Source organism: Mesocricetus auratus, unplaced genomic scaffold (assembly GCF_017639785.1).
Source record: "Mesocricetus auratus isolate SY011 unplaced genomic scaffold, BCM_Maur_2.0 Super-Scaffold_100691, whole genome shotgun sequence".
Classification (NCBI taxonomy): domain Eukaryota; kingdom Metazoa; phylum Chordata; class Mammalia; order Rodentia; family Cricetidae; genus Mesocricetus; species Mesocricetus auratus.
The window spans coordinates 52,092,762-52,119,380 of NW_024429267.1; the positions used below are offsets into that span (position 1 = coordinate 52,092,762).

General features: G+C 40.0%; 1 protein-coding gene across 1 annotated transcript in view; it reads right to left on the minus strand.

Moving 5' to 3' along the window:
* Positions 1 to 385: 385 nt before the first annotated feature.
* Stt3b (STT3 oligosaccharyltransferase complex catalytic subunit B) overlaps positions 386 to 26,619 on the minus strand; it is a 73,670-nt gene continuing 47,436 nt past the window's right edge. Inside the window, exons 4-16 of the mRNA XM_005075037.4 lie at positions 26,355 to 26,420; positions 24,077 to 24,176; positions 16,611 to 16,709; positions 15,689 to 15,835; positions 14,362 to 14,410; positions 13,078 to 13,232; positions 12,296 to 12,507; positions 10,949 to 11,136; positions 10,048 to 10,219; positions 9,007 to 9,180; positions 6,296 to 6,409; positions 3,909 to 4,121; positions 386 to 2,006 (exon numbers count right to left, since the gene is read on the minus strand). Coding sequence (XP_005075094.1) covers positions 1,926 to 2,006; positions 3,909 to 4,121; positions 6,296 to 6,409; positions 9,007 to 9,180; positions 10,048 to 10,219; positions 10,949 to 11,136; positions 12,296 to 12,507; positions 13,078 to 13,232; positions 14,362 to 14,410; positions 15,689 to 15,835; positions 16,611 to 16,709; positions 24,077 to 24,176; positions 26,355 to 26,420 — 1,770 coding nt within the window. The 3' untranslated portion in view covers positions 386 to 1,925. The remainder of the gene's footprint in view (positions 2,007 to 3,908; positions 4,122 to 6,295; positions 6,410 to 9,006; positions 9,181 to 10,047; positions 10,220 to 10,948; positions 11,137 to 12,295; positions 12,508 to 13,077; positions 13,233 to 14,361; positions 14,411 to 15,688; positions 15,836 to 16,610; positions 16,710 to 24,076; positions 24,177 to 26,354; positions 26,421 to 26,619) is intronic.

Below are 26,619 nucleotides of genomic sequence, written 5' to 3' on the forward strand. Positions count from 1 at the left end.
ATACATCTAGGTTTGGAATAATCTTGTAAGCTCAGCAGCTGACACTCCAGTGTGATAAAACCACCACTCCTCACTTCCCCACCATAGCACCTTGAACTCTCAACTGTCTCTGTGAGCTTTCCAGACTTGGCTCAGTCTTGGAGCCCTGTGGAGTGGGCACTCCTCACAGCCTGGCCTCCTTTCTTCCCTTACTCGACACCAAAAAGTCATGAGTGAGTATGTTCTATTCTGAGTAAAGAGGTGATTTTAAAGTGGTTTGACATAAACTTATTTTTCCACACACTGGCTAAGACCTTTGTGAGACGGGTAGAGGGAGATGATTAGAGGGACATGGGACCAGAGCTCTGCAGATTCTTCCAAAAACAAGAGCTGCCAAAGACAACGCTTAACACAAAATCAGAATTAACTTTATTTCCCTTACGGCCAATAACTTCTCTGCATTGAATTGTAAAGCAACAAAGTTAAGATAAAATCCCCTAAATGACAAGGTATCAGAAAATCCAGATTTAGTTACACTTTATTTGTGAAAATGTTCAGCCTTTTTTTATTGGTCTGTAAAAGAACCATCATCTGGGTCAAAAATGAATTCTATAAATCAAAGAATATTCTACACCTTGAAAAAGGGAATCAGCAGGAACATTCTCACAGAACATTGTAAATTGCGGTTTCTTCATAAAAGGTACATACTAGTCTGTACTTTCCCACCAAAAGCAGTGGCGTGTTGTATAAAAAGTTCTCCTGCGGCAGGAAACCTTTCTCTCTCACTTTACTAAACAACTGGATAAAGTTTTCAAGTCTGTATAAAGTTACCTATAAGCTGGAAAATGAACATGTTCAGTCTCCATTTATATTTTAGTGCATCTTTTGACAATTGTCACATTTGTAATAAAAGTAAGAAAATGCCTATATAGCACTAAAGAGTGTTTCATCAAATGCTTAAGGTATTAAAAAACATGGAGCAGTGAACAGAAATCATTGTGATGAACAAAACTGGTATAAAATGAGGAAAATCCAGGCAAAGTTTACAAATCCTTTGTCATTTTGAAGGGTCACAGAAATGAACTTTGGATACCTGTCCATTTTAAGGGCTTTCCCCTTAATCTTCCTCATGTAAACATGGTACCAACCCCAGTACTAAGGTAACAAAGCCATCCTAGCCAGCAATATTCTGTGTGTGCTTGCCATGATTCCCAAAGGATATAAATTTAGCCCTTGAATGAACAATGCATGAAATCTGCTCTGTAAGTACCTGGTGAAAACACCTGCTAACCGCAGTGCGGATGCATGCCTGAACACAAACACCTATGTAGTCCGCTAACTACAGAGAGGCCCACTGTCAGCAGCAGCTGCTTACAGCGGCAGTGAGCGACAAAGTGAACATTTGATGAAACACTCTTCACACCGGAGAAACCGGAAAATAAATAGAGTTCATGGAAGGACTCTCTTCTGACACTTCTTTCTCAGACCTGGGCTAGTTTGCTTACTGGTCAAGAAGCTCTTGTTACGTCTGTCATTTGTGTCTTACATATTGCTATTTGGGTAATTCAAATAAAACGCAGGTCTTGTAAAAGGATAAAAACAATTGACAATTATGCATGTGCCAGGGACCAAATTAGAGGGTTCTTTGGTGCAATTAGTCCAAATTCTCAGATTTGAAGGGTAATATGTACCAATAATAAGAATAAAAAAAATCTTCTGCCAGATGCTCACAGCACGGCTCTGTCTTGCTTCACGTTACAAATTGAAAACAGCTGTTCTCAATAAACCAATTTAATTTTTAAATGAGACAATGCCAGAAAATTTTGTACATTGACCTGGCCCAGCGATGATTCTGTACCCTTGGTGCTGTGAAACAGGACATGAGCTGAAGGCAAAGACCGGTTCTCACAAGGACGACTGCTGCGAGTCAGGCCAGAACAGTGTGTTTAAACAGTCTTCTTAGAGCTTTTCTTGCCTTTCTTAAAAACTAGCTTATTTTTAATGTAGCCACGCTTCCTTTTCGTAGTCTAGAAAAAGAAGAATGCATGGTATTAGTTCCAGTCTCCTACAGATTGAAGCACCCAGACACACCCAGCTTACTCTGCTATGAAGAATTTCACTAAGTTTGTTGCTAGTTTTGTGACATGACCCTTTCAGCTCACATCGCTGTCCCTGAAGAGGCTGAGGTGAATATAACTAGGTTCCTGGCTGTAACCACCTCAGCCACTACATGCTCGGTGGTAACAATGACAGATCCTAGTCACCAATCTAAGGCATCAGAAACTTCAAAACTTATATACAAAAATCACTTGCCATTTTCTGTCATGTCCTTTTAGGAAGGAAACACTTCAAGATAAGTAAGTTTTTTATATATACAGTGTATGTTATGTGAATACATGTGTGCATTTGAGTGCATGAGCAGAGGTCAGAGGTCAACCTCCATTGTTCCCCACCTTGTTTTATGAGACAGGGTCTCCATGAACCCAGAACTCTTCAATTCAGCAAGGCTGGCTGGTCAATGAGGATCTATCTACCTGTGCTTCTTTCTATGCTTCTCATGGTGGTGCTGGGAGTCAGTGACCACTTTACCCACTGAGCCAGCTCTCCAGCCCCACACAAGTTTTCTGGTACTAGACTATTGCAGATATGCTGGTAGAAACTGCTAAACCAAAAGAATGGCCAGATCCAAGATCCTGAAGACAGCACTGCACCATCAAGGAACTAGGTTTTTACAAAACAAACAAAAAAACCCTCTTAAGGCATATGTTACCAAGGCTGCTATTCAGTGGATCCCAGAACTCTCATGGTGGGCAGAACCAACTGCTCCAAATTGTCTTCTGATCTACGTGCCTCACGCGGTATGCCTCCTCCATTCCCCAAACCAAGCAATTTTTAAAAATAAATTTCTATTTAAATATCATACATCTAGTGAGCATGATAATATATGCATGTAATCCTAGCATTAAGGAGGTGGAGGCAGGAGAATCCCTAGTTTCGGACCAGCCTAGGGTACACAGCAAGACCACTTTATAAAAGTAAATAAAACATCACTTTTAAAGTATAAAATAACATGACTTGTGCTCTGACATACTTGGTGTGTACTTTAACAGTTTAAATTAACTGTTCTGGGTTATGGAAACACCTAAGCACCCTTTGGAAAAGTGGTAACAGACCAGTTTACTAATCAGAACTGTACACCCAGAGCCTACTTACAGGACAGCAGCTCTCCCTGACTGCCCATCACTCCCATCCCGCACCCACACCCTTAAGGTCAGGTATCTTTAATAGGAAGGTTAAGTGATCTACCCAACTTAAATGAGCAATAATGACCCCTAGCAAAAGACTTCCTAACCCATTATTGGAAAAGAACTGCAATGGTCTCCTAATTCTTGCCTACAAGCTTTGTCATAATTACATTAAAAAAAAGTAGCTTAAGGAAAATGATTGAGTCTTTGGTTTCTCCTTCAGAAGGCTTCACTCAACTATGTATTCACAGGCAATTTACTCAGCAAATAAAATAAAAGCCCCATTCAAAGAGTAGAGTTTGAATATAAATGTAATTTAACCTGAAGATGAGGAACCAATAACTACAAATTCTTTTAAGTTTTTACTTTAATGCAGGTTTGGACAATAATGGCCACAGGTACTGTTTAGAAAACATCCCACCAATGAGCATGGCACAGACTGAAGTAAGAACATCTCTAGAAAAACTTCCTGGGCTGGCTGGCCAATAACCAGCAGTCCACCTGGAGAACTGTGGCTCAGGGTTGCTCATGTGCCCGCTGTGAGAGGGATTTGAGTAACCCTGTGTCTACCTTGTACAAGCAGTCTTTTCTTTATGAAAAGTTTGCAGCATTTTCCATACCAGCCTACTAAACCATCAAGTCTGACCTATCCTTCTAGCAAGGTGACTTTACTGGGGGACCCACCTTCTTTGACAAGTACTTCTGTTTGGGGAAGATGTTGGTGACTCGAGGCTTGTGACCTAGGGTCTCCCTGTTGTCTGGCGCTTTCACTTTATATATCCTGACAAGCCAGTGCTCTGATGTAAAGGCTTCCTCCAAATGCTTGAATTTAATGTCCTTGTTTCCAATCTCAGCGTTACGGGTTCGGTCAAAACCTGGGGGTGTGCGAAAATCTAGCTGCAAAAGTAACATCAGAACCAAATGTTAGTCATCCTTATTGGAAAACATTTAGTACTGTAAGACAGCAACTGCTATATGAATGACCTTCCTTATCATGAAAAAAACTATACACACCAGAATATATTCCTTAAAAATAGATGAGCAAGTCAGGTGGTGGTGGTTCAGGCCTTTAATCCCAGCACTTGGGAGGCAGAGGCAGGTGGATCTCTTTGAGTTCAAAGCCAGTGTGGTCTACAAATCTATACAGAGAAATCCTGTATCAACAACCCAAAAGGGGGGGGGGAGGAATAGATGGGTAGTGTAAGTGTGGTGTTATATGCCTTTGACCTGAGCAAGTAAGAATGTGAAGGCAAGAAGATCTCTGGTTCTGAAGCCAGCCTGGTCTACTTAGTGAGCTTCAGGGCCAGCTAAAAGCTACATGGTGAGAGCCTGTCTCAAAAGCTGCCCCACAGAGGGACAGGAAGAAGATGCTTCCTTTCACCTTAGGGCCTCACAATAGCTATCTGTTTCATTATGCCACGTGGTCTTCATTCAGCTCTCACGAAGTCAGTCGAAACACCACCATCTCTTTAGGTAAAAGAAAAGCTCATATAAACAATGCTCTTATGTCTTGAAGGGCAGCTCCAATAAAAGCAGAGTCAGCTGAACCAAGATTTACGAAAGAGCAAAGGACATGCTTAAATCAAGCTCAAACAGACACAAACCTGAACTGTAAGACAAACAAACACCCCTTTCCAAGCAGTGTAAAACTAGCTCAAAAAAGCAAAAGGGAAATTCTTGCTTGTCCACATAACAGAAAAATTACACCTCCTGCGCTAACATGCATGCTTCTTAAAGCATGAGACCAACAGGGCTTAAATAAATAGTTCATAAACCTGAAGAGGGAGAAAATCCTCCTCCATGCTGAGAACTCATCATTTATACCAGAAAAACTGTTTTCTGGAGTCACTATTGAGATCAGGTGCTTTTTTCCTAGCATGAGTTTGGATCCCAGGCAAATGGTCTTTAAATAAGGCAAACACAAATAATTTACATCTAGATTATTGTGGGCATGGTGCTTTGCATGGGCATGGTGAGCCCAGGTGAAAATGAGGCAGATACCTGCTTATGCCCATCTACCATGGAGCAACACAGAAAGCAACAACATATAAATTCTAGATCATGCTAGCTATCATCACTGTATTTTACAAACATAAAATGCTTCATGTTGAGGTTCAGACAAATCCTACAGTTAGAGATAACATCATTTCCTGGTGGAAAAGTAAACAAATAATTCCTCTGATTTTAAAGCTGACTAGAAAGTAATATGGAATTTGTTTTCACTACAACTTGGAATGAAACTATTAACTTAGTATTGCAGGCTATAAAATGGATTAGCAATAGTTAGGGAAGACACTTTTTCCTCCAACGCCTATGACTTCTTAGGTTGAGAGGGGTCCCTGCAACAAAAGACAGAATAACAGCAGCATAAACAAGTTTAGCAATACATGCAACACAGGACAGGAGAAACTTCAATGAAAAGTCTCAGAATTTCATCCCCAGATCACACTCGACAAAGAATAGTAAGATGGAGACACAAGGGAAGGCGGCTGAGGTTTCCACAGAGGGGAAGTGATGGCAAGAGTGCTTGGGGGAAAAGCCGAGGGAGTGTAAGGTTAATGCAGACTGCTTTTGTGCCCACTCTGGATGGAGGCATCTAGAGTTAGCATTATCTTCAGTAAATGAGAATTTAATTTGTGCCTTTAAGGCAGAAATGAGGCTGGATGAACATAGTGTACCTCGATTTGTTGTTAATTGCTTTCAGTGCAAAAGTAATTTTTAAATGTCAGAATAACAAATTTTGGTTTCCATCAAAAGCCAAGTCATCAATCTAAGCACCCCTCCCCCATTATTTACAGACAAGAAAAAGTCATTGGTCTACACTGGTCTACATTTTCTCTAGCACATCACACAAACAATCAGAAATGGAGCTAGGCATGATGACACATGCCTAGCACTCAGAACACTGAGGCAAGAGGATCAGGGGTTTGAAATCAAAACATAACAGGAAAGAAGCCTTGCCCATTTCTCTTCAGTAAATTAAGACATCATTATTCTGATTTTTTAAAAAAGACCTTATAAGGTCCCTTCCCCATTTCAATAGAGATTATAGAAGAACTGATTGAACCAACCTGCATTTCTCCAAATCTGTAGTATGACATTTTATACATAAGGCAATTTAACAGAGTAGGAGATCCAGCTTTGTCTACACGGAATTCCCCCTGCTGGGTGAAGTAGTCTCCCTCCTATGGAAAGAAACCACAAGTCTAAGGTTAGCCAACATAGTACACTCAAAGCTGCTGTGGAGGCAGCACCATCACATTACACTCTTTTTTCAATCCCACAGCCCCAAAATTAATCCTGTCAGATTTCCAGCTAAACAGTTAAAAAGAACGAGACTGGGCCGGGCAGTGGTGGCCCATGCCTTTAATCCCAGCACTTGGGAGGCGGAGGCAGAGGCGGAGGCAGGACGATCTCTGTGAGTTTGAGGTCAGCCTGGTCTACAAAGCCATACAGAGAAATCCTGTCTCAAAAAACAAAACAAAAAACAGAACAAAAACAAACAAAAACAAACAAACCCCACAAAGAATGAAACTGACTCCAACTCCATGCTTTATCACCAGATAGAGCTAACTCTGAGCAACTGCCCTCATTCACCACATCTTGGAGCTTGTCCTCAAGTGTCCCTATGGTCAGCAAACTAGAAAGAATATATAGCACTACTTATGTAGTAATTTTTATAACGTTACTTTATAAATTAACCCCTCTACAGGGGTAGTTTGTTACAGTTTTAAAAATGTAATTTCAGATAGTAAAAATGTTATTTCTGATTCGGACATCCCTTTTACAGGGACTATGTTCTATAGATACATCTATATGATTCAAATAATGACTGTACAAAATTATATACTATGCCACAGACATAAATGTCCATCATAGAGAAGAAAGGCTAGCTAAGTCATGTAAACAAATACATCTAATGGAACACTCACTGTAAGGGAGGAAAAAAAAAATCAAGAAAATGGCCACAGTTAACAGATTCCTAAGGTCTACAGAAGCAAACAGCATATATACCTTGTTTCTAGTTAGTTGCGTAAGTAAAATTCAAGACACAAAATAGTATTAAGAAGGACCAGTGGCTTCTTTTACCTGACAAAACCGTGCAGGGCACACATCATGCACTGTGAGGTACACACACTGTAGAACGCACACCATCCCACACCCTTAGTCTAGTCTCTCAGCAGTTTGCAGTATATGACATGCAGATACTAACTATAAGAGGAATATATTCTCTTCTTGTGAGGAATATGCTCTTTGCATATTTTATATTATCTATTGACACAGTTTAAAAATAATATTTAAAAAGCACAGAAATTCGTGTGTGCTCACAGTACACATTTGGAAACAATCATGTTGCAACTTTTTAATGGTGCCAAGAAATTCACTCCCTGAAACCATGTTTTAAGAGCATTAAACTTTAGCGTAGTCTAAGGAAGTGTCTGTTAATTACAGCTGAGAGGAAATGTGATAGCATTTTCACCTGAGCAGGACATCTGGGACTGTGCTTCATCTTTGCCTGCTTCTTTCTCCTCTGCCCGGGGCTTATCTTTGTGCCTTCCTCACCTGAGCACAATCCTAGCTACCTGTCCTTAGAAAGTGGGAGACAGAAAATAAAATCTAACTACAAAGCAATTTTCTGAGGACAAACAGAGGCATGGGTGTACCCTGAAAGGGCTTTGGAGAGGAGGTGACAAGTGTGTGGAAGGAGAGGCATTCCAAGACAGAATATTGAAAACACGTGTCAGATGAGTCAAGCAAAGGAACCATCGGCAAGATTCAGGGGCCAGAGTGGCCTGGCAGTGAGTGGTGTAAGGTTGGCCAAGAGACTGGCAAAGGATGGCTAAGTTTAAAGGGCTTACGCTCCAGGGTTTTTACAGGGCTTTGCCAAGAAAAGTATCATACTAAGATGAGGCTTTAGCTACACCACTACAAATGTTTTCACCACCACCATACGCAGGCTCACCCGTCTTTAGTAGTGAGAGCCCAAGGCTTGCCTTGGATACCACATTAATTCTAGCTCCAAGATAAGGACCCAATACTCAAAGCATTTATGTTGATTTGCACAAAACCCTGCCTGGACCACCCAGCTGACACTTTTAATTCTGATTAATATCTATTTGATTTCAAGGCCACTTTCCCTATCTGTTGCAGGCTTTTAAAGCATTAAGTGACATGATCAATGAATGTCATATTTCATGGAAAAAGACATAGGGCCAAGGCAAGGACAGTGATTTCTAGATTACTGGTCTCTATCAGATTTATAAACATTAAGGGTAGTGGTGGAGCAGAATGGAAATGTAATCAAAAGGATGAAGGAAGAGGCTAGGAGACTAAAAAGCCCGAAGACCTGACAAGGGTAGGATGGAGGTACAATCACGAGAGTATGTTCTAAGACAAGCATGAGTAAGGTGACCCCTTCACCATGGAAACATCAGAGTGCACAAACATGAATCTAGACAGCACTATCTATTACATACCCATGCTGTTTAGCATAATACTTTCAAATATATGGGGTTATCAATCTAATGGTGTTCCATGGCATGTGAGGCTACCAAACCTAGCAAATACATTTAGTATTTTTAGTAATGGAGTAAGGCAGTAGAACAGAGGATAGGATAATGAAAACAATGCAACCACTGGGCGTGGTGATGCACGCCTTTAATCTTATATAGGAGGCCAAGGCAGGACCTCTGAGTTCCAGGCCAGCCAGAGTTACACAATGAGAAAAAGAAAGAAAGAAGAAAGCAAATGAGCTCTTTAACATGTCCAGTGTGTTCCTCACCCGAATGTCTTTTGGATGCTCCCCTTCAGCTATCCTGACCATCCAAAGGAACTTGTTGATATCATCACCGGAATACCCAATAACTCCTCCAAAAATAACCAACACATAATCAACATCCAGAGATCTCATAATTTTATAGGCAGCTGTTTCATTAGAAGACATAGCTTTTCCTACCTGTAGGATAAAAAGTAAAAATGTAAGATGGAATTCATTGAGTTTGATATACATGAATATTGGGTAGGAATGATTTTCTATGAATGCAATAGACTTAGAGAAATTCACTAACATTTTAACTATGGTAACCATTTTATAGCAGAAGTGTCAAAATCAGAATGTATGTTTTAATAATTAAGTTTTAGAGCTTTTTAAAATGAAAAAGGCAAGCTTTTTTATATTATTTTTTATTTTTAAATTTAAATTTAAATTAGAAACAAGGTTGCTTCACATGTCAATTCCAAGTCCCTCTCCATTTCTCTCCCCTCCTCCCGTGCCCTCCCACCAACCCAAAAGGCAAGCTTTTAAAGAGAGAGTTTTCTCCCAACCTTAGGCTGAGCCTGACCATGATTTCCAGAGCAGACTCTGAGCCAAGCAGACACCTGATCATTATCCACAGCACTCACAAAACCTGAGTTGATTTATTTATGACCTAGTTATCTATTCAGACTTTAAAGCACAGATGTGATTAATTTATGGAGATTCACTATATAATAGATTGAAGACATAAGTTGTAGATATCTATTACTTGCACAACATAAAATAGTTGTTTTCAAACTTGCAAACTTTTTCTGAAATTTGCAATATAAAAAATATACATTAGTTCCAGAGTTTGCTTTGTTCTCAGCAAGATACATATATGAAAAGCTACTGTAAACCAGCCTGCAATTCTGAATACATAATACTACTCTTAAATCCAGAATATACAGGCAGATAAGTATTTTAACCTGTATCATCTTTCCTGTTTAATTATAAAGTGAAGTCAGACTGCTAAGTAGCATGAAATCTTCTATTCTTTAAAAACAAACAATAATGCCAAGTCCTCACCAGTGCTATGTGACTGTTATTCCAGGTGTTGTTATCCACCAGAGTAGTCCTGTTGGCCATCCCAGCGATCTGATAGCCATAGTCCCACCAAGACATGACCCGGGCGTGTTCATCTGTATTTTGTCTTAGCCAAAAGTATGCTTCTCTAAAATCATCTAAGATATTCCTGGTGCTGAAAAGAACCACAGTATTATTTTAAACGACACCTTTAAGTGTGAAGGAGGTAAGATTAAACGTTGGAGAGTTTAGTCATTGAAAAATTTCATTTTAAAGATGGTAGTCAGAAGCCCTTACTTCAGGGGAAGGGTAGGGTGGGAAGCTGAGTCTATACTAGAGTTTCCCAAACTAATCACCGGTATGATAAAACATCAGATTCTAATGGACTAACTCTAGCACAAAGTCTGATCCTCTGTAAGTCTGTAAGATCGAGTGTGAAGTAGAAAGGTGAGATGTGGCACTCACTATAAAAGCAGCTGTAGAAGTCTAGCTATGCTGAAATCATCAGTGACCATTAACTCACAGCTACCTGGGCCCTGTCCCCACGTCTCTCAGGTAGGCTTGGGGTGGGCCCCATAATTTGCATTTCTACCAAGTTTCACACTAACGATGATGTCCAGTGGCCACCAAGTAAGTATACACAACTACATATGCAGAAAGATTTTGGAAAAGAGAACAAAATATAGTTACTACCACCCATCCCAAAGGTTGGGAAAGGCCACATGAAAAACAATGCAAATTTAGGGGGGTGGGGTTGCCCTAGCATGTGGGCAGCCCTGAGTAACATCTCTACACGTCTTAAAAAGTGGACTCAGAAGCAGAGTTTCACAAACAATATATATATATTTGAGGCAAAATAAAAAGGATAGGCCTAAACTTTCCAACAGCCAGGTTGTTTTCTTACCCATCATGATTGTAGGAGGCTAGGACCACGCTTGGACTGGAGTAGGCATTGCTCGTGACCCACGTGCAATGCACAGCAAACATCATCAGGAGCATCAGCATGAGCATGGTCACAATGCTCTTGATGTTGGGGCCTAAGCCCTCTTCAGTTTTCTCTTGCTCTGTTACGTGTTTTCTCACTTTACCTGCCTGAATATGCAGAACAATGTGAGAAGCCTTGCCACTGTGCTTGCTTTATTAACACAATCGGGAAAAGTGGGGAGAATATTAGCCTAGCAATAACTCCGTGGTCAGAAAAGATGCAATTAGATAATCTACGGCTGATAGGGAGATTTACTCTTAATTCAAAATAAACTTTAAAGTCAATGTGAATGGGAAAATACACTCAAACCCAGGAGCTGATCTCAGAGCAAACTTATCTCTATGGCAGAAGGCAGCTTTTAATTAAATTTAAAGTAATAAACCATGGGGCTCCACTCTGACAACAAAAGAATTATACTCTTGAAACCTAAAACCCAGATTAGGAAATTACTAGGAGAGAAACTCCATGCACGGATGCACACATGGACACATGCCCCTTTTTGTAGGAGAGAGCAGATTAGTCATCAACTCTAAGTTAAAAGGCTGATTAAAAGAAAAAAATAACACAAGTATGTGCTTGGTTAACATAAATCTTTATGAATTTTAGAGTAATGAAAGAATGGATTCCAGCCAATTCTTACACTAGAGTTCCACTGCCTATTAGTATTGATAAGGTTAGTCAGCATTAAAATAGTGGAGCCTAATAGTCATTCAATACAAGTGTTCTAATTCTTAAGTGTTTCCCACAATTTTGTTCGATATAATCCTACTCCCATTGTTACTAAGGCTAAAAGTGAATTCCACTTATTAGCAACAAATAATTGCTAACAAACAAGTGTTTATCTAAACACCACTTTTAAAGACCAAGTTACCATTTTAAAGTTTTATACATGGGCTGGGAGAGGAGTTCAGAGGTAGAGTGCTTGCTTAACATGTATGAAGTCCTGGATTTGACTCTCAGCACCAAAGTCACACCAAATACAGACTAAGGACAAGTGAAAGCAATGGTCCACATGGTTAAACCCGATTAGAAGTGTGTTCTCAAAAGTGTGGAAAGTTATTAACATACAATGGGTGCTTAGGGAACTGGCCAAAAAAAGGTTAACAATCCCTCCTCTGATTTCATTCTGTTTACTCCGAGCTCAAAGATAAACTAGGATTTTAGAGAAACTATAGAAGTCACAGCTAGTCTATACCCTTATTTCAGCATGCTTCCATCAGGGGACACTCCTGGCACTGAAAAGATTGAGACAGCACAACCTCTCACCTTGTCATACAAGTTTCCTGGGTTTCTTTTGTCATCCTCATCACTGCTGTCCTCCACAGGTGGGTTTTCCCTTTTCATGTCATCTCCCAAATAGTGCTCAAAAACATTGGAGAAGGCGATCGCAGACAGCATGCAGACGACTGGGGTCAGAGTCAACATCAGCCGCACCATCACTCCAGCAAAGTAGACAGCACTGATTGCATACAGAGCAACTGCAACGACACGTTCTCTGTCAACACTGAGGGGAAGGAAATGCTCGTAGGAAACTATATGTTAAATACCACAGTACAGAACAAGCCTGCAAGTAGGCATCTCACAAAGCAACTGTTTAAGATTGTTAATACAGATCAAATAGTCCTGTTGAGTTGACTAATTAAAAACCATCACCAGTCAGAGAAATGTACGGTCATTAAAAATTAATTAATTACAGATATGGGAAATTAAATGTCATGTTACGTGTCAATAGCACCATACGTTATAAAACCCACAGTTGACAGGTGACAATGCATTTGTGTATTACATCATTAGGCACACTGAGTTTATGGAACCAAAAACAGCTCAGAAAGCCAGCACCAATGTCTGCTGTAAAGACTCCTTTAAAGCAAACATGAGTAACAGGAACACAAACATGATGGATGGACACCTACTATCAGGTAGCACTTAATGACAATCAATTGCCTTCCACTAGCCAGAACTAAGTCAAGGAAAACAATAAAGTGAAGTAATCTCAAAATGGAAAAGAAATAATTGTTCTGAATTGAAGAGGTTATTAAAAATCTTACCAAATACTCTTTCATCGTTGATATTTTTGATGCAGAACCATAGGCCTGCTGGGAAGGTACATACAAGAATATGTAGATCAAAGAAGAAAGACACCCAAGTCGTAGGCTGATGCTCAGACACTGATGCAATAATTGGAATGTGTATTTTTGCATACCTGATATTAAAAAAGTCCATTATTATTTACAAGTAGAGGATAAAACAGGAGTTCCTTTTAGATGAGGAAATTTTCTTTGCTCATTGACCTCTTCCCCCCAATTTTTCTATTTACACTTACATTTTAACTGATGTAGCTATAGTAGAAATCAATCTGTTTGGTACACACTGATCAAACTAAAGCTAACATGCACCCTTAAATTAGCAGAGCTATCTAGGGTTCAAACTGCTGGCTCTGGTTGCTAATCCTTGCTCAGATAGGTATCTACAGTGCAGCTCTATCGCCTACAACTGTATCAATGGGTTTCTCCACCTCTCATTGGTGGCAGAAACACTTCCCCATGAACTCCTATGCTCCAGCGCCTTTGTAGACAAGGGTTTGGCATGGGTGATGAGAACATAAGCTATTCCAAAGTGGTCAAAATGACTTCAAGTGTAAATATAACTAGCACACATCAACTTTGGAATTCAGTTTAATCAGGACAATCTTCTGTAACTGGTTCCTTCTAGTCCTCAGGATCCACAGGCTAAAAACAGCATACTTGCACAGCAGCCCTTAGGTACCCTATCAGAAGGACACCTGGTCAATAAATAGGGTAGGATTTTATAGGATCATCTAGAAAGCAACCGCAAAAACAGTGACATCCTCTCAGCATTAAGCCATTTTAAAGACAAAAAGTTTCACTGAAATTGTTGGTCTAATCCCAAACCCAAGTTTTAAAAATTAGTTCCTTTTATATAGCACTTTTCAAAAATGTACCAGATACTCTGATATATTTCAGATTTTTTAAGCAGAAGTTTAAATTGATTGCACAAAAAGTTCTTCATACCTATGTTATATAAATCTGAAACACAGTACCTTATCCTTAACAAAACTCAAGATATAAATTGTATATTCATTAGTTTAAAAAAAATTACACAAAAATGCTTCTGTGTTGACAAAACAATAAGGAGTTAGCCGTAGCAGAGCAGGAATATAGAACTTATGTCATAAAACAACAGTGTATTCACTTCAAATGGCTCAGCCTGGGTATTTATTGTTGCTTAAGTAGTAACTGAAATGCTTACAATATAGGAATAGGGAGAAAGGGTATTTGATTAGGAGGCCAAATTAGTATATTTGAACTTACCCAGTGTCCCACAATGAATAAAATCTGCCACTCCATGGTGCAATGTAACCTGGAAGGAAAAAACAGAGGAAATTATCTGTCTTTTTATTGTTTCCTAAATCTTCTCTCTGGGTTGGTGGTGGTGGTTGAGATTAAGGTCCCCTTGCCACATAGTCCCTCCTGCCCACAGCTTGCCTCAAACTTGCAGCAGCCCTCCTACCTCAAACCCTCAAATGCTGTTAAAACAATTTTACAAAATACAGCAATCTCCACCCCCCAAGAGCTAAGTGGCTAAGAGCACTGGGTTTCCAGAGGATTTGGGTTTGATTCCAAGCATACACAAGGCAGCTCACACCTGTCTGTAACTCTAGTTCTAGGGGACCTGACATCCTACTCTGGTGTCTGTGAGCACTAAGCAAACACAATACACAGATGTACTTATGGGAGAAACACCCATACACATAAAAACAAAACAACAATAACAACAACAACAACAATTACTGGTGTGTTTCGGACGCATACCATGATAATAGCAACAACAATTACAGTTGTTGTTATTAGTGTGTGTTGGGTACATTCCAGTGCATATGTGGAGGTCAGAAGACAACTCTCTGGTGTTGATTTTCCTCTTCCACCTGGACTCGGGTTCCAGGGGCACAGTCAGGTCACTAGGTTTGCACAGCAAGTACCTTTACCGGCTGAGCCATTGTATCTATCCAATTTTGTCATTTCAGAGCTTTGTTACTTTTAATAACTATGGATAATTTAACCCAATGTTCAAATAATATTGGTTTTATTTTACAGGTGCCAATTCATTTCCAAATACCTAGCTGGGTGACCCCAGTCACACCCCCTTCACTCTGTGCTGGGCCTGTACATATCTGGGCGGACAGAACACCCCCAGGGAAAACTGTAACTGCTGTTCAGGACTTGTGAGCTCAGGTTAGAGAGAAAGTTAGATCCAAAGCATGCTGAAATGGTGTGGCCAACAGTTTCCAGGGTAAGAGAGAGTGCACATAAGAAAAGGTAACAACACACAGCTTATCGCAGATGCTGAGTCTTCAATACTTTTGGTTCTTTAACAGCAATAGAAGGATGTTTGTGGATTTACAAGAGTCTGAAAAGCAGTAAAATTATGATGAGCTTGTTTTTTCTAAAGTCAGGAATGGTGGCGCATGCTTTTTGAAAATTGTGATATGTAATATGCTCTCCAGGCTTAGAACTTTTGAAATTGACATTACATAGTATTTGATACTAGAATAAATGCAGTATGTGAGAAGAACCTGTGAAAGACTGTTCTTGAACAGTCTAGAGCCACAACTTGAATCTTACAGGAGATGGCACCTACCTGTGTATGTCAGATAGATGACACTAAGGAACACTGCACCGGCAGCTAGTGAAACACCCAAAAAGAAAAGGGTCTGGAACTCCTGCTTTGTCAACCGGTCTCTCAGATACTGCAAAAAGGCGTAAGCTTGCAGCAATGCAAAGACACCTAGTTAACAAGAAGGCTCATGTGAGTACCAACACAGCATTTTCCCAACGCCACTTCAACACTTTCACTCACAAAAGGCTTAGAAGACCCTATACCCTTCACACCAGAGACTACTTATTTCATCTAGTCAACATTCCCTATGTCACCTGATGGTTAACCTACCAATTAATGCATCTGAAAAAATTCTACTGCACACTGTTTCCAGAGTGATCAGAATGTACCAGACAAGAAAAGCAGTCACTGTACATACTGACACTACCATGCATCATTGTGATTTAAAACATTACACAGTTATTGCTGTGCTGATGTGCTGGCTAGTTTTTTGTCAACTGACAGAAGTTAAGGTTTTCTGAGAAGGGGACGCACAATTGAGAAAATGACTCTATCAGATTAGAATGGCCACCCCTAGGAAGGCGGTCCTGGTTTGTATAGGAAGGCAGGCTGAGCAAGTCATGGGAACTACTCTGAGCAGCACTCTTCAATGCCCTCTACTACATTTCTGCCCAATTTCCCTCAGTGATGGAGCTGCTCACTCAAGCCAAATGAATCCTTTCCTACCCAAGTAGGTTTTGATCAGTACTTTATCACAGCAATATGAAGCAAAGCAGAACAGCTAACATTATTGTAGTCTCTTAGAAATCATGATATAATAAAGTAGCTGGAAAACTCATTTTAATATCAACACAGAAAAATAATTTCAAGGCCACACACATTTTAAGTGGACAAAACATTTTACAATGTCCTTTTATCTTAACTTAAAAAAACTCTTCCATACCTGCAGCTGCCATGTGCTCGCTTGTTCTGATTGGCTGGAATCCCACAAAAGGTATCTGCATGGATAATATTAAACCCACAATGTAGAAAGTGCTATATGCTATAAAAACAAAACAGGAAACAAGGATAATTTACTACTGTCATGAAGTACTCAACACACAAATATATTTATAAATCTTATTTTTAGAAAGAATTTAACAGAACTTTAGAATCCCTCCCACCCCAGCCCCGACAAGGTTTCTATGAAACTTTGGAGCCTGCCCTGGAACTTGCTTGGTAGACCAGGCTGGCTTTGAACTCTGCCTGCCTTTGCCTCCTGAGTGCTGGGGTCAAAGGTGCACACCGCCACTGCTCAGCAAGAATAGAATCTTTAAGCGACTGATTGGATGTGTGAATGTCAGTCCATTATAAATCATAAATATTCTATCCATTTTTAAAATATTTTAAATTTTCTAGCAAATGGAATCAAGTTTTTAAAAATCCACCATTAGTAATCAATACAAAGGCCAAGAAACTATACAATTGCACACGCACTAACTACCTATCGTTGCTGTGGTTACTAATCCAAAATATTCATGGCCTCACAAACACCTAACACCATCATTAACTTACATGAGTACCAGCTAGCCTCAAAAGTACCAACCAAGTATTTTATGTCTTCCAGGCAGCCTCCTAGTGCTCTTTGGATAGAAGCTTAAGAGTTTAAGCAGGAAATACAACTGGCTTTCTGCATGACGGAGAACTCAGTCACAGAAGGCAGAGTCTAACTCAGTGGCTGTCCTCAGCTTAGGCTGACCCTAATGCACAGAACTGCATTAGAGGGGTGACAATCTGTGCCAAAGATTGGTTTTCCACTTATATATGACTACAGATTAAGATTAGGCAATCTGGCTAGAAAGTATTTGGCATCACTGAAAGTAAAATTTCAACTGAGTTGTAAAAGGTCTATCTAAAATAAGCTGATGTGAAATTATTATTCTATTCATAAAATTTATTTGCATCATTTATATAAATATACCCAAATAAATTACTGTAAAAAGGGAAGTCTAAGGTGCACTGGAATACAAGCTATTCCATCACCTTGGCCTGCTATGCTCTGTGTAACATAAGTATAAAGCATACACTTCACTCCTCTTTACCTAACGTAGTTATATTTATTTACTTTTAAACTGATAGCTATTAGTTTAAATGTTACAACTACTTCCCAAGCTGTCTGGTAAGTGATGACTGTGTTGGGAAGAGAGTTTGTAAATCTAATAGAAGAGGCTAGAGTCTGTAAGCAAAGTTTCCAAGACTTGAGAGCTAATGAAGGCCACAGCTCTGCTATCCAACCAAAGTGAATTGTGCAAACACATGCTGCAGTGGTACTGCTCTCAATTTTGAGTCTGCTTATGTGGTTGAAAGGGCTTCTAGTTAGTTTCTTTAACTAATTAATCTTTATTGAAGCCCTGACAGAGTCAGAAGCAGAATGGAATGGCGTAGGGGGGCAACGACGGGACGAGATGCACCCACCCACACCCACACCATGAAGACGGCAAGGTTACCATGGGATCTCCAAGAATGCAGAATCAAACACTTACAGTTCCATCAGTACAGAACAAGAGCTGGGTAACGCCCATGCCCACTATGATCAATATGCATCCTACAATGTAAAGCTGAGAAACCAAGCCCCAAACATGAACACACAGAGATACCACCAGGAAAGCTTGTAAGAGTGATGAGCTCTCTTCAATGAAGCCTGCACACAAACAGTGCAGTCACCTCGGTCTGGGGTTGTTGCTTAGAAATGCAAACATGGAATTCAGTAATGCTGACAGGATTTCGACTAAATATAGTAGACAATACAAACTGATTTAAAAAAAATAAACAACCCCTTAAAAAAAACTGAAGAGAAAATTAGGTAGTAAAACCACCTTACAATGAATGATTCAGGGACTCTTAAGTTGTGGGACCACTCAAACATATGACCAACCCCTAAGGAAACCCCACCTCCACCACATCACACAGCTGCTTCCTGGCTCCCTTCTTTCCCAGAGCATGGGAGCCACACATCTGTGTCTGTCTCTAGAGCCCCCCCTTTTTTAACAATAGAAAGTGAGAACATCTACCCCATCTGCCCCCAAATACATTAACAGACACGCACACAAACACATAGTCTGTATTTGTCAACATAGGCATTTCCACTGTTCTTTGTTTGGTAACCCAAGTGAAACAACTTCTTAGGGACTGCTCAGAGTCATTTCCAGGAATATTCAAAAAAGGAAGACTACAATTTCATAGACACTCATTGTCATCAGTGAGGAGGAGGGGACATACAGGGCTGGGCATGTGGCCCAGTGGTGAAGCACTACTCTAGCATGCCTAAGGTGCAATCTTCAGGACCAGGAAACACCCAATGCAACCAAGTAACAAGACCCCAGTCTCTATGGAAACAAACACATTAGAGTTCAAATTAATAGCAAGAGTGCCAGGAATGCGTTTGAGGGAAGGATAGTCTAAAGAACTTAAAGAAGCAAAGTAGAGCTGAGTTCTCATCACTTGGCTAATATCAAACAAACTAATAGAAACTGATGCTACAGCTTTGAAAGGTCCCTGCACTGATCAGCCTCCCGGGACACGGCTGTGGTCCAGAGCACCATTTAAGGCAGATGGACCCCGGGCGGTGGTGGCGCACGCCTTTAATCCCAGCACTCGGGAGGCAGAGGCAGGCAGATCTCTGTGAGTTCGAGGCTGGGCTGGACCGATAGCCTCCAAAACAATACAGAGAAACCCTGTCTCGAAAAACCAAAAGACAGATGGACCCATGGCAGCCTGAGCTTGAATAGTTTTGGATCACTGACTCTATGAAGGGTTTACACAGGAGAAATACACATCTTATGTCACACAGCCCCTTCTGTAGACAGAACACTTCTACCAGATCAAGTTTGGGACTGCTGACCAAGCTACATACAGGGCAAAACATCACATGTTTACCTCACTTAAGATACTGTGCTTCCTGAATTTGTAAAATAACACACACATCTCAGTATCTTAATTGACATCTCATTTATAAAAATTTACATTTTAAAACAAAGTGGGAAATTAGATTCACTTGAGTTGAAATAAGGAAATTAGATTCTTAAGAATAAACACAACCTCCATCCACTGAAAAAATAAAAGCATGTTTTCGCCAGACTATGACAGCACCCAATAATATGTTATCAAAAGACCTTGTATGTATGATAACCATGACACTTTAAAAACAGAAAACCCTACTAAAGTCAATCCCACCTAACCTCTAAGTTATAGAAGTTGGTAAAATCATATGGATACTAACAAACCATAGCGCACAGCTAGCACTTGTGACAGTGGTAGGGGAGGGCTTATGCAAGCAGGAACGTGAATAGTAGTATAAAAGGAGCACCACTGTGTTCTTATAGGACCTCAGCAGTGAAAACCTGCAGCGCCAATTCTTCCTACAACTCCTCTAGGAACCCTGACCAAACCACTACCCCACCCAGTAGTACAACTTTCTACCCAACTACGCTATTCCATCAAAGAAGTAAGCTCTAAAAAAAAGTACAACCCAATAATACTGTAAATCACTCATTACATCATAAAATGCTCCCACACTGCCATCCTGTGGAAGCACAGTTTCTGGCATTCATTGCCGAAGACCACACTTTTGATAAAAACCTTCCCCCCAAAACAACTGGACTTATTCACATGTACAGTTTCTTTTTACCCAAAGAAAAATCTGATTAGAGATGAAATCCTAACCTTGTTTCCACTCAAATTCTTCAATCCCAAGGGCATGGAGGCAGCGGAGGGGTGGCTAAGGCAAAGTTGCATTCCAGCTCCACCGAGATCCAGTGCTAATGGAGCTCGTGCTGCTCTCACTGCAGCGCATCTCTGACAAGCCATTACAACAACCTGGCAGTACTCTGACATCTTTTATACTGGAGTGCCAAGCACGCATGTGGAGGTCAGAGGACAACCGAGAGAAATTCAACTTCCTCCTTGAGACAGCATCTCTTGGTTGGTGCTCACCCTAGTGCTTGGATTATGGAGCTACTATGTTTGCTTCACATGGGTTCTGGAGATCCAATCAGGTCCTCACAAGGTGCCCATCACCATTTCCTCGGTCCACTTCTCTGGAGTTTTAACTTACCACTGATTCTTCCTTCTGCAAACTTAGAGAAGGGCCTATGACCACACAAACTCATTAACATTAGCCCACTATTAAATCCTGTTAGCCTTTGAGCTACTTAATCTCTTGACAATGTCTAATGCGGATTGCTAATAAAATATCCTTCTGTCAGACAAGATACAGAAGAGAAGGACTTTATAATCCAATCAGGTTTATTAGATTGCCAACACAATTAAAAGTCTGTAAGAATAATGAAAAGTTAACTTAATAAAGTCACCTTGCTATTTTGTGATCACTTCCACTACTGAGAATTTTGGTAAATATTTAGGGTAAAGAACGGTGAGAAACCAGTAACAGAAACAGAGGGCAGCAAGACAAATAGTTCTTCTGACTAGTAGGGAAAACACCTGATCGGCTTAGCAGACACAATCGTGACAGCTCCTTCCCAGAGCACTATTCACAACGACCAGAGTAAGACACTGAGACAGACACACTTTACAAGCTCCAAACTTGTAAAGGCAGCAAATAATGACTCAATATACTTGAGCAGAGACAACTACACTTTCTAATGGAAAAATACACCATCTGCTGTTATCTAATAGGAAGTTAAGGATAAAGATCTACAGAAAATACATCCAGATTTAAAATCTAGTTCTGGGATGGAGAGATGGCTCAGCACTTAAGAATACTACTGGCTTTGTCTTTCAAAGGACCTGGGTTCAGTTCCCAGCACTCAAATGGTGGCTTACAGATCTGATACCCTCTTCGGGCCTCAGCAGACACCAAGACATGCACATGGTACAGACATACAAGTAGACAAAATAAAACATGTACAAAATAAAATTAAAAATAAGTTTAAAATTCTAGTTTTGTCTTGTAGAAGCAATTCATTAGTCCTGACAAGTGTTAATGGGACTACAAGGAGATTAGTAACACACTGTGTGAATATTATAGAAAGAACTCATGAAATCTACACAACTTTTCTTTTCTCTCGAGACAAGGTCTATCTATGTAGCCCTGGCTGTCCTACAACACGCTAGGTAGACCAGCCTAGTGTTAACTCACAGAGATCTGCCTGCTTTTGCCTCTACATTTCTGGCATTAAAGGCATGCACCCACCACACCTGGCTACTCTCCTGCAGCTATGTAATAACTACCTAATGTATCAAAAAGTACAACAGACAATTATCAGCAAACACAATTTATAAATGAGGTAAAACAGATATAGAAGAACAAAACTACAAATTTATTCCACTAAAAATTATTTAGGACTTTTTCTTTTTCTTTTTTTTTGTTTTTACGAGACAGGGTTTCTCTGTATTGTTTCAGAGGCTATCGGTCCAGCCCGGCTTCGAACTCACAGAGATCCGCCTGCCTCTGCCTCCCGAGTGCTGGGATTAAAGGCATGTACCACCATCGCCCGGCAGGACTTTTCTTTTTGTTTAGAGAAGGTTACAATTCTTTAGCCCAGGGTAGCCTGAAATTCACAGTGAGCAAGGCTGATATCAAACTCTGGGCAGTTCTGCCTCTGTTGGGGAAGTCCTGTGATTATGTCAATAAAGCACTGTTGAGCCAATAGGGAACCAAGATAGGAGGGACTAGGAGTCCAGGAGGACTCTGGGAAGGAGAAACACAAGGAGTCAAGATGTAACGCCATGGGGTAGGAAGCCCGGAACTATTCTCCGGTAAGAGACATACTTAGAGTAACAATTATGGGGTAATTACTTAAAGCAGAGCTAGCCAGTAAGAGACAAGCAATGCCAACAGCTTCATAACTAATATAGCCTCCTGTGTGTTTATTTGGGACTGATGTGGCTCTAGAACCAGGCTGGCGGGAAGGCTTCTCTCAAGGAAAAAGCCTCTTTTTACATGCCTCAGTCTTCCAAGTGTTAGATTTTAAGTGAGCCACAACACTAGTTTATCTACTGTGAGTAGGCTCTTAGGCATTTACTTTAAGATACCTACACAAGAAACGCTCCTCACCAACTCAACACATGTGGATCTCAGGAAGATTGGTTTCAGCTATGACAGCACCAAAGCACTTTCCCACTTTTCTTTCTGTAGGTAAGAAAGACCCTTGCTCTACATGCCTTGAGTCTTACTGAAGATAGGAAGATACTGATAGACTATTCTTTGTAAATTAAGCTATGCAAAGCTTGAGGGAATCCCCAACAATCCCTAAAATATCTACTTAATACAACACACCCATGAAAAGGGAGCTTTAGAAACCATCAGCCCCAGCCGGGTGGTGGTGGTGCACGCCTTTAATCCCAGCACTCAGGAGGCAGAGGCAGGCGGATCTCTGTGAGTTCGAGGCTGGGCTGGACCGACAACCTCCAAAACAATACAGAGAAACCCTGTCTCGTAAAACCAAAAAAAAAAAAAAAATGTAATCAGAAAACAGCACTACAAATACTAAAATATTTTATGGTAGTAAAAACTTAACCCTAATAAACAATCAGAATGTGAGTGCCAGAGTAAGTGCTACAATGAGTTAGTAAGATTGTTAGGAGAACCACCGACCACTATTCCACTGTGTGCCTGTCCTCTGCCAAATATAAAAATTTAGGTAATTACTGCTCTTGATCCTGAGCTGTTTACTATAATATAAGCTATTTTTAAATTAGCAAAACTTTCTTACATATCCAAGCCTGGCTTTGAATTGCAAACCTCCTACTTCTCAGTACTGAAACTACAGGCATAGCTTCTAATTAATGAGCTTTACCAATGTCCTATTACCTAAAGAACAAATCACCACAAATAACCAATGGATTATTTAAATAGTTTACATTCTACTGCATAAATTTCAGAAGCAACCAAAACCTTCTGTAGTACAGACATAATTAACTCACTTTGCAAAGTCTTGGCTGATGTATACCTCTCGTTGAGAAAAAAAGAATCATACATCATGTTTAACCTTGACATTTTATATCCAAGTTCTCATCAACATAAGTGAAATTGTTGTGGTAAAGTAATACAAGTCCTATATGAGACATCTATGCTCTTTTGCTGTTTCATCAAATAACCTCATCCCTACATGGGATGCCCCACCACATAATGCTCCTACCCTTCTTTCCCCAAGACCTTGGAACAGGCAGCTCATCAATAAATTCAGTATTAGTACAGGTAATCAGAATCAATCACACAAACTATTTTTACCTGCTAATACTTCATGTGACAATGCCCCACTTCTATTTGTTTTTGCTTTTTTGAGAAGGGTCTCTTTCAGCCAACAGGAAAGGCAAGTTAAACATAAAAATTACTACCTTTTCGTGGGCAATACAGACCAAATAGGAAGTCTGTTTACTAAGAACGAGCACAGAGGTAGAAGCACTCACCTATGTAGACTCTCTTGCTGTACCTCTGCATCAGCAGCAGCACAAACACATGGAGAGGGATAAGGTTGATGATAAACACATAACCTCCCCACGCAGAGACCTATGGGAAAAGAGAGGCTTAAACACATGGTTTCTTTCATTTCCTAAAACAGGTATGTCTCATTTGTTATGGCAACCCACACACACACACACACACACACACACACACACACACACACACACACACACACACACTTCTAATTTTTATCAATAAGTAAAATAACATCATCTCCTAAACCCAGTTAAGTTTTTGAAATTTTTATTTATTTTTATTTTGTGTACATTGGTGTTTTGCCATGGATGTCAGGTCCCCAGGAACTGGAGTTATAAACAGTTGTGAGCACCCATGTGGGTGCTGGGAATTGAACCCTGGTCCTCTGGAAGAGTAGTCAGTGATCTTAACTGCTAAACCATCTCTCCAGCCCCCAGTAGCTTTTTAAAACTGAAGGATAGCTCAAGTTAAATTTGACTTAATAGAAAGGCTAAGAATTGAGAATTGGCATAAAATAGGCTATCTTGGAAATGGGTTCTAGAATATGTTTAGAAACAAACCAGTTTTTATTTCATCTATGATGATCTATTTACTGAAAGTTCACTGAGCTTAAAAACAATGAATCCCGGCACTGGCCAATGACTCAATAAAGGGCACTCACACACCCCGGGCACACTGTGAGGTTCTTAATGTGCTGACTGGCTGAGGTCTCAAAATGGATTATAAGTGAGAACTCTATTTAAAAAACATGTATGTCATTGGCTAGTATTACATGTATGCACATTTTTAAAACCAGAATAACCATGGCCACTCAAGTCTAAATAAATATTTTTAAAAGTCAACACTTATTCTCCATACTACCATGGATGACTTTCACATGCTCAGAACAGACAAGAAGCTCTTTAGGATCAAAGCTTGTCATGTCTCATTTAGTCAGAAGGTGGAAAGAGTCATTGGTTATCAAAGTAACTTCTTAATGACTTACCATCAGTACACACACACACACACACACACACACACACACACACCTGTTTACTGCTTAGTCACACATTTTTTTACCCACTAAAACCCCAATGTCACCCTGAATGTAAGAGTCCCTGGGTATTCCTAGTATGGAAAGTGACTTGCTTAAGCACAGGGCACAACACAAACCACTTTAGAAGGACCACAGAAAACTGGTACACCTATTTGTTTATTCATTCACTGAAATAAGTTTTAACAATTAGTTTAAATCTTGTTAGTTTTCACATAAAAAACTACATAAGCTTTTGATTGAAAAAGAGGCAGAAGTGTGAAAAAGCAATATTGAACCCTAGCCCCCAGAAATCCATTTAAAAATTATGAGGTAGTGTATGAGTTAACACAGAGCACTTGAGCGATTCTTGGGTAATGACTGTAAGGAGTTCTGGAATTCTTCAAGTGCAGCCAGAATCAATAAGCCACCTCATCTCTGTCCACTCACAGACAGACAAACTAGAAGCAATATGAACACACGTCTCATGTTTTAAAGCAGCCTTGCTCATCCTTTGCATGGTCTTTCACTAGGGGTTTTATTTCCTTCTTCTCTGGTATACACACTACAGAAAACTTCTGTCACTTTAAGGGATGAAGAGAACACAGTGGGCCAGAAGAACAGCAAGTCTCTCTCTCCCTTCTGTCTTCTCAGGTAACCTTCCTTTGGGAGAGCTTTTCACCAAGAGTCCTTAAGTGTCCTCATTTCTCTGGCTTTCCCAACTTAGTGATTATGTGACCATTAAACAGTCAATTTCAACAAAGGAAAACTAATTTTTAGTTTAAATATTTAAAACTACTTGACTGTTAAACAGAAGCTAACTTCATCTAAACGTTGTTCTCTGCTCCGTATTTGACAAGTAAAGTTCTTCTTTTTAGTCTGTAATGTAACTGGGAAGATATTTTACTTGTCTATAAGATGAAAAAATATATAAGAATAAAATATATTTAAATTCAATTCTAGGTGTCATTTATAAGTTAAAATCTTTTAGAAAGTCAATGCAAAGAAAAAATGATTTGTTTCACTTATTTATAATCAATACTGCATTTGAGGACTGAATATTAGTTCTTGACAAAGACCTGCCCCCAATCTCTCCAGCACCTAGGCAAGGAGGAAGGCAATATAGGTCCACTAAGCAGAGCCCAAACCCCAACCCCAACCCCAGACAGGAGGTTAGGAGAAAAGAGCTGCTCTTGCTGCTCAGAGCCCTTAAAGCAGGCAGGCACGGATCTTACCATGTAGAAATACGACAAGCAGCAGCACATCGTCCAAAACACAGACCCAGTTTTCACAGACTTCACCTAAAAACAAGAGCAAATCCTACTGTAAAACAAGATGGTTAACCATCTAAAAGGTACCAAGTGAGGACTGAGGCTTGGCTATCTTGACTGACTTAAAACACTTTTCAACACTGAACAAGTCACATTTTAATAACTCATTCACTGATTCTCTTTTGGTTAGTCTTCAGTAAAAAGAATAATGAGGAACAAATTACCTTTT